Genomic DNA, 12127 nt, shown 5'->3' on the forward strand with positions numbered 1-12127 from the left:
CTGTCAAGATGAGGAGACAGAGAAGTATGGCCTAAAAGAGAGAATGAATCAAGTTCTTCCAGTGGGAGAACTAAACAATGAGGAGACAGCCAACCTAACAGACCCAGAATTCAAAACACTGGTGATAAAGATGTTCACAGACTTGGCAGATATGCTTAAGTATGGCAAACGCATAAGGGAAGAAGTGAAGGCTATGCTAAATGAAATAAAGGTAAATCCACACTAAACCAATGGTGAAAGGAAGGAAACCAGGGTTCAAATCAATTATTTGGAACATAAGGAAGAAAAAAAACAGTCAACCAGTACAGAATGTGGAAACAAGAATTTAAAAAAACAAAAAGAGGCTTAGGAACCTTTGGGACAACTTTCAACGTGCCAACATCTGAATCATAGGGGTGCCAAAAGGAGAAGAGGAAGAGCAAGAAATCAAAAGCTTCTGTGAAAAAATAATGAAGGAAAACATCCCAAATTTGGTGAAGGAAATAGACACACAAGTCCAGGAAGCACAAAGAGTCCCAGAGAATATAGACCCAAGGAGGACCACACCAAGACACATCATCATTAAAATGCCACAGGTTAAAGATAAAGAGAGAATCTTAAAAGCAGCAAGAGAAAAGCAGAGAGTTACCTACAAAGGGGTGCCTATAAGACTATCAGCTGATTTCTCAAAAGAAACTTTGTAGGCAAGAAACGACTGGCAAGAAGTATTCAATGTGCTGAAAAGCAAGGACCTACAACCAAGCTATCATTTAGAATGGAAGGGCAGATAAAGTGCTTCCCAGAGAAGGTAAAGCTAAAGGAGTTCATCATCACCAAGCCATTATATGAAATGTCAAAGGGACTTACTTAAGAAAAAGATCAAAACTATGAACATTAAAATGACAACAAACTCACAACTATCAACAACTGAATCTAAAAAATAAAAACAAAATCCAACTAAGCAAACCAGAATAAGAACAGAACCATAGGTATGGGGATCATTTGGAGGGTTATCAGCTGGGTCGAGGAAGGGGGAGAAATGGGGAAACGGTGCAGGGATCAAGAAGTATAATTAGTTGGTACAAAACAGACAAGGGGAAGTTAAGAATAATATAGGAACAAGGGAAGCTAAAGAACTTATATGCATGACCCATGGACATGAACTAAGGAAGGTGGGATTGCTGGAGGGAAGGGAGGTACTGGGCAAGGGGAGCAAAGGGAAAAAAACTAGAACTACTGTAACAGCATAATCAATAAAATAGACTTAAAAAGGAGAGAGAGAGAGACTTGAAGCAAATTGGCAAAATGTTAGCATCCTTAAACCTGGGGGTGGGGGGATATAGGCATGTGTTTTGTATTACTTGTTTTTTGCACTTTTTTTGGTATGTTTGAAATAGTTCCGAATTTTAAAAAATGCTAAAGATTATTTTAATTGTAGGGCAGGTAATAGATTAGAGCAAAACCAGTGCGAGTACAAAGAGAACAGTTATCGGGCTACAGTGCACAGTATATATAAATAATTTAAGTATGTGTTTATGTATTTAATTTATGGAAAGCCAAACAAAACTAAGTATGATGTAGATGTACTACAAGAACATTTTCCCAAACTTACCTGCTCAACCTCTCTATTGAGGGCATCTCCCTTTTCTTTTAATCTGTTACCCTCTGCCTCAGCAGTAATAAGTTCTAATTTGAGGGTATTGTTATCTGCTTCTGCTTGCCGGGCCTTATTTTCCCAGTTTTCAGCATCTTCATTGGCTTTTCGGAGTTGGTCCGTCATTTGCCTGTTCTCAGATTCCTGAAAAGCAAATCTTAGATATTACTTAAAATTTGTGACGTGTTCAACATGTAATTAAATATTATTTGCCAGGTCATTGGGAATTTACTTGCCCCAAGGATCGTTTGTAACATAATGCTGAGGAATCCCACCTACACACTCAGTTTTAGAAAAGTGGTGGTCCTGTAATTAACAAAAGGGAGTGGGGCCAGGACCTGCTGTCTCTTAAGTCACACCCACCCATCTAGTAAAGTGAAGTTGCTTACTCTTATCTTCAAGAGGTGCAAAAATATGCTCTTATATTTGTTCTTGTTCAAGCAAAATCCTTCATTTCTTCCTTTCCATATGTATCTGCTTACTGACTAGTGGCCCACCTGGTTTCTGAGATTCTGCTTTGGCCTGACGTTTTATATCTGTCTATCCCCTTGCTCCTGACCACTTTACTGAATCGTACTGGTTACAGAGCTCTGACTACTTGCATCTTAGATATCAACTTCTGATAATTCTCTTGGCTTGGTGCATTTCCTGTCTGATTCCTGCTTTTCATCAAAAACCCCAGCCTTAATTTTCTCCATCACAGACTGTTCTTTGATCCACTTTTGTTAATTATTCTAATAACTTGCCTGAAATGGCTCAGAAGTAAAATATCAAGCCTATAAACACTATTCATAAAAATACATCCATATATATATTGGACATATAATGTAGAACCACATTTTTTAAACCTTTAAAGTTCTATCATGCAGACTGACTGAAGTGGGATTTTATTTTGAGAGGAAAACAATCAGCTCCACAAGTAGTATACTATACTGGGTAATCATTTTTGAGGCTATATTTAAAACGTATTTCAGTAGTGTGGTTTGGCCAAGTCATTCTAAAAATAATTCATAATTTTGGTAATTATTTAAAAGGCACTAGGTCTCTCTCTCTCCATACCCCTGCTAATAAGCAGTGCATTCCCTATAAAAAACATTGGGCTAAATAAAATGATGAAATTGCAAGAAACACTTTCCCTTTTAAGGCTTTCAAATCAGATTTAAATTCTTACAAACATAATCAATCATGAGTCTGGTTGAAATTCAGTTAACATTGCCACCTTGTGGCCTGATGACACCTTGACTAACGAGAAAGCTCTTCACAAAGCTCATGTTAACAAGTTAACAAGCCAAACTACTGTTCTGTCTTTCAAGATTCAGATACTATGAATGTGCCAGTAGGGATCTAACATGTTTTCCATTATTGTACTAAAAATAGCAGTTGCGTACAAAGTACGTACTTGGGAGGTACATGATACAATATACATCAACTAAATTTTACCCACATCAATCTTTACGCTCTTTAACTTTCTGTAGCACTTATTGTCGGTGTCATTCTCTTAAAACTGCCTTAGAGCTTTATGTAATTGGGTGTGGATGAACAGTCTCCCAAAACCACTTGGGTTCCATTTTTATATTAAATTTAGTTTTCTGACTAAGATAGGAACTATTTTTAAGGTTAAATTTATTTTGTGACTAGATAATACAGGTTCAGGGTTTAAGTAGTGAAAAACAATTACCATAAAACGTCTTTCCTGCCCTCCTACAACTGCCCCTTCCTTCTGGCAACCAAGAAACCATAATTTTACCTATTTTTGTATCTGTCCAAAGCAGCCAGAGCAGTTTGGAGCCCAAGATAGGCAACAACATAACGAAAGTGAAACTGATCTTTGGTATTCTCCAATTCTCTCTTCAAGATGTCTTCACGGCTCTCTGGTGCTATCCCCAACTCTTGTACCTCACAACTCTCTCTGGTGGTCCACTGGGCTCATTATAATACCACCACCGCAAAGCTAGTTGCCTCAGCTGGAATCCTTTGCCCTCCTTGACTGAATTATGGATACTGCTTCTAATTGCTCTCTCTCCTTCTAATTTTCTTACCGTTCTGATTTATTCTTCCCAACATTTCCAGAATAATCTTTCTAAAATACAGTTTTCAAACAACTTCTGTGCTTATGTTGTAACTAAAGTTTCTGGATAATAACGTTCAAACAAGTCCTTCTTACCTTTCTATTATCATCCACCTATACATGCCACTGTAGCTGCATGACCTATTATTTCCTCCTAACACTTTTGCTTATGTTGTCCCCACTGCCTGGGTTGCCATTCAGTTTCCTTTCAGTTTTTCATCTCCGGCATCTCTGCACCTAGCATAATGTACGCTGGACGAATGAGTGAATGAAAGTTGCACTAGACAATTCTTACTGGACTACCCGTAGTTTGTTATCCCAGGGGGAAGGGGTGCCTGTATCCATGCAGCTATGTTGTGACATGAAATCTCATGAAAGAACTCATACTAGGATGCTAAAAGCTAAGAGAAGCTTGATGTGTGATGTCTGAAAGCACAACTACAGAATCTAAAAGTGCCCACCCTTAATGGTGAAATCTCAGTTAATGTGACAGGCTAGGGAGAAAAATGGAACTAATATTAATTGAAAGTTTACTATATTAAATATTGCTCAGATATTTACTTACTTACATTCTGCCCTATTCCAAAATAGACTTAAATGGCTCACTGTGCTAAATCTATCTGACTTACTTGGGTGTTCTTCCCAGTGACAGAGGGGACACTATGACTGAGAGAGGTTGAGTAGCCTACCTAAGTCCATGTCATTAGGGAGGAGTCAGACCTATCTCACTTCAGAGCTTCTGTCCATTCAAGATATTACATTGCTGGCATCTTAAAATCAAGAAGTGCAGGAAAACGTCTGTTTTGTCAATGTAAGCCTGCTACTTTACTGTCTGAAAGCAAGGATTGCAATTTAGGAGTCCTTAGAATCTCTATTTCTCACCATCCTAAACAATCTAATGAAGAGCATAAATAAATGATGAAGATATGTTTGTAGACTGATATTAAGCAATATTTTAAGTAAAATAAGGAAAATAGTTTTGGGGAGGAGGTGGGGAGTTCCTATTAATGATTTCAGTGGTATGTAGGTAACACTATACCTATGGTAATCCAACTATACTTTTTAATCAACCCAACTACACTATTTTAGATAATAGTTTACTAAATGGATATATCTAGCATCCTTGATCAAGCTCTCTGTTTATTCTAAGATTGCCACAGATGTACCTAAATTTACTTTAGTCATCTGATGTCACACCCATGCACCTGGTCAAATGGTTACTAACAGAGAAGTGCAGAGGACAGCCATCTCTCTTATGGTCCTAAAAAACTGATAGCCTCACAACAGAGAGATCAATTCTGATCTGCTATACAATCAAGTGGAGCCTCCTTTGTCAAAGGTTTGTACTTGAAACCTCCACCATTTTCAAATATGAATGAGCCCAAATTGAGTCTGACCCCTTGTCCTTTATCCAGTTAGGAGGAGCATATGTATCTAGAACGGCTGAGTAGCAAACTAAAAAAGGAAGATTCTTGAGTCACTTTTCTGGACATTGGTGATGTTCTAAATATATAGTTAACACATCATTGCCAACACTGTGCTATGTATTAAAGGAAAACTTGATTCAGCTCTCTCCGTGGGTGTAACTGATCAATAATTTGAATGAAAACTCTTAGGTATCATGTGCAAAGAGGAAGAAATATATACGTACTTCAGACTTTAATATATTCTTCAGCTTGTTAACCTCCAAATTAGTATCGTAGACCTTCTGTTTTATATCATTTAATTCATTGTATCATTCAATTGTTTAGACAGTGCCTACAAGAAAAAGATAACTAGATTTAACTACAAAAATAAAAAAAAATTGCTATGTCAAAATCACCATAGAATAATTTTTAAATATTTATTATAACATAAGTAAAAGTTAATATGCTTAATACATAGAGCTCTTAAAAAAACAGTGAGAAAAATGAGTCCAAATAGTAAATAGGCTAAGAACCCAAAAAGATAATTCACATAAAGGAAACACAAGTGGATAATACTGTAAAAAATTTAAAGGTTACGAGTAATCAAATAAATGTTAATTAAGACAAGGAAATACTATTTTGCCTTTCAAATTAGCAAACATTTAAAGCTATTCTGTTATGACAAGGAATGGGCATTTTCATGTATCACTGGAGTAAACATAAATTTGCAAAGGCCAAATCTGTGATCTGCTATTTGGTAATGTATCAAGAGACATTTTAAAATAATAATAAAAACAAGAGAGTCAGATGGATCCATGCATGTTCAATATATTTGAAAATGTCCATAAGCTTTTATTCAATTTTAAATTAAATCTAATAAAATTTAATGTAAAAAGAATTTTCGTTAAGGCATTATGTTATAGTAACAACATTTATTCACATTAAGTGAATGATGCAGTAAATAAAGCATCTACATAATGCCTCTATGAGAAATGTTTGGACTTTCGGCCAAGATGAAGGTTAGACTGACACGCTCTGTCTCTCTCCACAACTATGAAGGAATACAACTACCTCAAAACCAAAGATAACCAGAAGTTCCAGAAAATAAAACTACATGGAAGCCCAATGTATGAAGTTATAAACCAGCGGTGCTCATCTGGACGGGCAGGAGGGGCGACCAGAGCGGAAAAGTCGGGCAGTGCTGTCTGTGCCAGCAGCGGGGAAAGTGGCAGGACCACGAGAAACGCCAGGGGAGCAATCCTGGCTGCAGTCAAGACCCGTCAGCTCGTGATTCCAACACTGGGGAAGGCAGACCCCATTGCCTCCAACTGTGAGGCCCAGAGGGTGTGGGGATGGAGGAAGAGACTCCTGGTCTCTCAGCAGAGAGTAACAACAGGAATCCATCTTGGACCCCCGCCCCTACACAAAGCGCCACAGAGCAGTGAAAAAGGTCGCCAGTCAGTCGCCGGGTAATGAAGAGTGTACAGGGCTCCACCCGCTACAGCCTTCCCAGGAAGCAAACGTAAAAAGAAAACTGTCAGGATGAAGCAAACCATGATTGAAATCCCGGTGACACATCTCACCAGGCAGCAGATGAGGGACCTAACTGATGAGCAAATAGGAAATCTTTCTGAGGCTCAGTTCAGAGCTGTAGTCATAAGGTGGCTTACAGAATTAACAAAAGATTTGGAACAAGACAGGGAAGGAATGAAAGCTAGTCGTACTGAAACGAACAAAAACACATACGAGACAAGTGGTGAGGAAATGAAAATCAGAGACCAAATCAACAAATCCAAACATAGGGAAGGAATAAACAGTCAACCAGTGCAGAAACAGAAAACAAAAAGTGAGAAATACGAGGAGGATCAGAAACCTCTAGGACAGCTATAAGCGAACAAACATTCGAATTATAGGATTGCCAGAGGGCGAAGAAGAAGAACTAGAAATAGAAAAATTATGTGAAAAAATAATGAAGCAGAACTTCCCAAACTTGGGGAAGGAAGTAAGACTTACAGGTCCAGGAAGCACAGAGAGTTCCAGAAAAACTGGACCCAGGGAGAACCACTCCAAGACACATTATAATCAAATTGTCAAAAATTAAAGATAAAGAGAGAATCTTAAAAGCAGCAAGAGAGAAGAAAAGAATTATGTACAAAGGGGTCCCTATTAGACTGTCAGCTGATTTCTCAAAGGAGACCCTGCAGGCAAGAAGGGACTGGCAAGAAATATTCAAAGTAATGAAAATCAAAAACCTACAACCACGATTACTCTATCCAAAGAAATTGTCATTCAGAATAGAAAGGCAGAGAAAGTGCTTCCAGGACAAAGGAAAACTGAAAAAGTTCATTAGATCCAAACCACTATTATATGAGATGTTAAAGGGGCTGATTTAGAAGGAGGATCAAAATTATGAACATTAAAATGAAAACTGTATCACAACAACCAACAACAGAAGCTAGGGAACTGAAACAAACGCAAACTAAGTAAGCAACAAGAGTGGATAAAGAATTATAGGTATGGGGAACATTTTGGGGGGAGGTCAGCAGAAAGGGGGAAGGGGAAAAGGGAGGGAGATGGTACAGGAATTAAGAAGCATAGTAGGAGGGAATGGAGTAGACAGGAAGAGGTTGAGAAGAACTACATGCACAACCAATGGACATGGACTAAAAGGGGGACAACTGGAGGGAGGGAGGTCACTGGGTGGAGGGGAGCAGAGGGAAAAGAAATTGGGACAACTGTAACAGTATAATCAATAAAACATTTTTAAAAATGTTTGGAATTTTTTTTATTAACAGTGGAAAATGTTCATCTATACTGAAAAAAAATTCACAATAAAACACCTAAAATACCTCATTCCAACTTGTTAAAAATTGTGGTATTGAGAGTAAAAATTTTTTAAGGTTTATGTTTTCCAAATCTTATGTGATACAAGTTCTTAATCTGCGGTCCACAGAGGGATCCATCTTCTATCCCTGGGCCTACAACCCAAACAAAAGAAAAAAACTACTCTTGAACATATGAAAATTGTTGTTATATCATTTCTTCTGATTACTAAAAATGTTTACAAAATTTAAACAAAGCAAGGAAGTGCTTATAATGCTACAGTAAGATAACCAGAGCCTACAAGATATTGAGTGATTATGCTGGACTCTCTGATAAGTGCTTTCTAGGCATATTCTTGTTTATTTTCCATTTTTACAGATGATGAACTGAGATTCAGAGAAGTTAAGTGATATTATCACACAGCCAGGCAGGGGAAGTCAAACTCATGACAGTTTTAAACACTCCATTCTTCTACTGCGTTCTCATGTAGAAAAACCAAGATATAAAGGGGTATGTGGTATTATCCCAGCTACATAAAAAGTTCATGTAAAAGAATAAACTTTTAAAAAATACATTGAAAATCAGTAAAAAATATGTTAAAAGTGGCTAACTCTGGGTGGTAAAAAGGAGAGTTTTTAATCTAGTTTTCATGAATATAAATTATATTTACCTTTTGCTTATTTAATCTAGCTACAGAGTATATAAAATCATAAATTCACCATTTTTTACAGCTATTCATTAACTTTTAAAAAATAAAACTTTATTTTAGAATAGTTTTAAATTTACAGAAAAGTTGTGAAGATACTACAGAGTTCCCATATGCCCTATATTCAGTTTCCTCTTTTATTAACATCTCACATTAGTATACTTATAACAATTAATGAACCAATATTTATACATTATTAACTAAGGTCCATTTTTTATTTAATTTCTTTCATTAAAAGTTTTGTGACTATTTTTTTTAAGGGAGCAAGAAATGGGTTTGTTGTTCCTCCTATTTATGCACTCATTGGTTGCTTCTTGTATGTACCTTGTCCAGAGATTGAACCTGCAACCTTGGTGTACGGGAACGACATTCTAAGCAATTGAGCTACCTATCCAGGGCCCAGATTTCTTTCACTTTTATGTACTGTTCTTTTCTGTTATAGGATCCCATTATGCATTAACTTTGGAACACAGTATTTAACAACTCAGGCAGTTTTTTATAATTAACAAAATGTTGCATTTTTATGTCTTTATATAAATAAATATTTAACATTTAAAAAATACAGGCTTTTATGATGCAAACTAAACATATTGAGAGTGACAGCAAAGTGGGGAAAATCATTTGAACTTACAAATTTTCAGTGGGGAAGAAAGCTTCCTAACAGACTTTTTTTCATTTTATTTTACCTTCATTTATTCTTTTTATAATACTCTACCATTCTTTATCATTATCTTCTTCCTGTCATATTCATTTTTAAGTATATTTTATTAATTATGCTATTAAATTGTCCCAATTTTTCCCACTTAACCCCCTCCAACTGGTACTCCCATTCCCTCCAGCAGTCCCCTGCCTTAGGTCATGTCCATGGGTCATGCATATAAGTTCTCTGGCTTCCCCATTTCCTATATTATTCTTAACATCCCCCTGTCTACTTTGTTCCTACCAATTATGCTTCTTGATCCCTGCACCATTTCCCCAATTTCTCCCCCTTCCCCCTTCCAGCTGACAACCCTCCAAATGATCTTCATATCTATGATTCTGTTTCTGTTCTGGTTGTGTGTTTAGAATGTATCTTTTAGATTCAGTTGTTGATAGCTGTGAATTTGTTGCCTTTTTAATGTTCATGGTTTTGACCTTCTTTTTCTTAAATAAGTCCTTTTAACATTTCCTGTAATAATGGCTTGGTGATGATGAACTCCTTTAGCTTTACCTTGTCTGGGTAGCACTTTATTTGCCCTTGCATTCTAGATGATAGCTTTGCTGGATAGAGTAATGTTGGTTGTAGGTCCTTGCTTTTCATCACTTTGAATACTTCTTGCCAGTCCCTTCTTACCTGCAAAGTTTCTTCTGAGAAGTCACCTAAGACTCTTATGGGAACTCCTTTGTAGATAACTCTCTACTTTTGCTGCTTTTAATATTCTCTCTTTATCTTTCACATTTGGCATTTTAATTATGATGTGTCTTGGTGTGGTCCTCTTTGGGTCCAACTTGTTTGGGACTCTCTGTGCTTCTTGGACTTGTACGTCTCTTTCCTTTGCCAAATTAGGGAAGTTTCTTTTATTGTTTTTTCAAATAAGTTTCCAATTTCTTGCTCTTCCTCTTTTCCTTCTGGCATCTTTATGATTCGGATGTTGACACATTTGGAGATGTCCCAGAGGTCCCTAAGCCTACCCTCCTTTTTTTAAATTCTTATTTCTGCTTTTTGTTCTGGTTGAATGTTTATCTCTTCCTTATGTTCCAAATTGTTGGTTTGAATCCCAGCTTCCTTTCTTTCTCTGTTGGTTTCCTGTGGATTATTCTTTATTTCACTTAGTGTAAGCTTCATTTCTTTCTTTATTTTTCTGCCATACTCAAGGATTTCTCTGAGCATCCTTACCACCAGTGTTTTGAACTCTGCATACGATAGCTTGGCTATCTCCATTTTGTTTAGTTCTTTTCCTGGGGTTTTGTTATGTTCTTTCATTTGGGCCATATTTCTTTGTATCCTCGATTTAGCAGCCTCCCTGTGTTTTTGTGTATTAGGTAAAGCTGCTTTTACGCCTTGTCTTAGTATTGTGTCTATGTAAAAAAGGCACCTGTTAATTGTGTGGGGTGGAGCCTTAGGTAATTGCTAGAATGGGGCAAGCCACTTGACTGGTGAGGGCTTGGAGAGGGAACGATGATGCCACCTGGCTTCTGGTGGTTCACCCAGCCCTCCCATTTCATCACTTTACCACTTTCCAGCATGCATCTGGTGCCCTTCCAGTGGGTGCCCCAGTGTTGAATCCTGGAGTGGGTGGGTTTTTGTATGTTCTAAGACCATGCTCGTCCTTTAAGCAGTGAAAATATGGCAGTTTCTTCTGCCACCCCAACCCCCAGTAGTTTTTATAGCCAGAGGTAATGTGGGTCTATCTTCCCAATGCTGGAACCCTGGGCTGTGTGGTCTGGCCTGGGAGTGGGATCACTCCCTCCCAAGTTTTGCCTCTTGTTGATTCAGCTGCTGCTTCTGCTCCTGCTGCTGCTGCTGCTACTGCTTCCTTTCCATGCCACTCTGCCATGTCGCCCGTCTCCAAGAATCTGCCCCTTCTATCCATCTACATGAATGTGTCTTCTTTAAATCCTTGGTTGTTGGACTTCCATACAGCTCAATTTTCTTGCAGTTCTGGGTGTTATTAATATTGAGATCTGGTTGTAATTCTTTCTATGGTTGTTCAAGGAGGTGAAGCACGTCTACCGATGCCTCCATCTTGACCGGAAATCTTCCCAAATAGAATTTTTTTAATGGGCAAATTAATAATATCAAAAATGAGAACTGTGGATAAAATGCATTAGCTTAGAGGGGAAGTAATTATAAAACAAATTTTCGTGAAAAAACTTACAATGTTGTCTAAAAATGTGGCATAGTTCATACACTCATAATTAAACAGAATAATAGTCCATCAAATAAATCTACCATTTTCTAAGAAGTTTTGGAAGGTTTTTATCTTCATTTGTTGAGTACTCCTAAGATCTAATACAAATCTGTTATATCCCCTGCTCCCTCTTTTCCTTAATATTTAACACTTTATGACTGAGATTTCACTTAGAAATTACATGGCATATTGCATAATAAAGGTAAGAAAAAAAATGGCTGGTTCGAAAGTCTGAGTTTTTCTACAAAATGAAAAGAGACCTGAGCCTCAGAAGAAATATACATTTTCTTGGACAAATAGATACTAAAAACAAATATACCTGGTTTTCTTGTTTAGCTTTAGAAAACTGTTCTTGGAGATTGTCATTCTCATGAGCCAAGATATCTCTTTCCCTGGCCACTTGAGCCAGTTCATCATTTGTTTCATCCAACTGCCTATGCATTCTGGAAATGTCTTGTTCACACATAATTAGTGCTTCAGTAGACTGTCTATTCCACAAATCAAACAGTATATAAGAAGAGACATTTTGTCAAAACAGAATAACAAATTCTCACAAGACAGAAGATGGACAGTTAGCATAAAAACATTTGAAGAAATTTT

General features: G+C 37.2%; 1 protein-coding gene across 1 annotated transcript in view; it reads right to left on the bottom strand.

Moving 5' to 3' along the window:
- LOC150006415 (testis-specific gene 10 protein-like) overlaps positions 1-12127 on the bottom strand; it is a 76104-nt gene that overhangs the window by 35644 nt on the left and 28333 nt on the right. Inside the window, 4 exon segments of the mRNA XM_090280754.1 lie at positions 1592-1777; positions 5353-5435; positions 5438-5459; positions 11847-12015. Coding sequence (XP_090136880.1) covers positions 1592-1777; positions 5353-5435; positions 5438-5459; positions 11847-12015 — 460 coding nt within the window.

This window comes from Furipterus horrens, unplaced genomic scaffold (assembly GCF_987537825.1).
Source record: "Furipterus horrens unplaced genomic scaffold, mFurHor1.1.pri manual_scaffold_6, whole genome shotgun sequence".
Taxonomy (NCBI): domain Eukaryota; kingdom Metazoa; phylum Chordata; class Mammalia; order Chiroptera; family Furipteridae; genus Furipterus; species Furipterus horrens.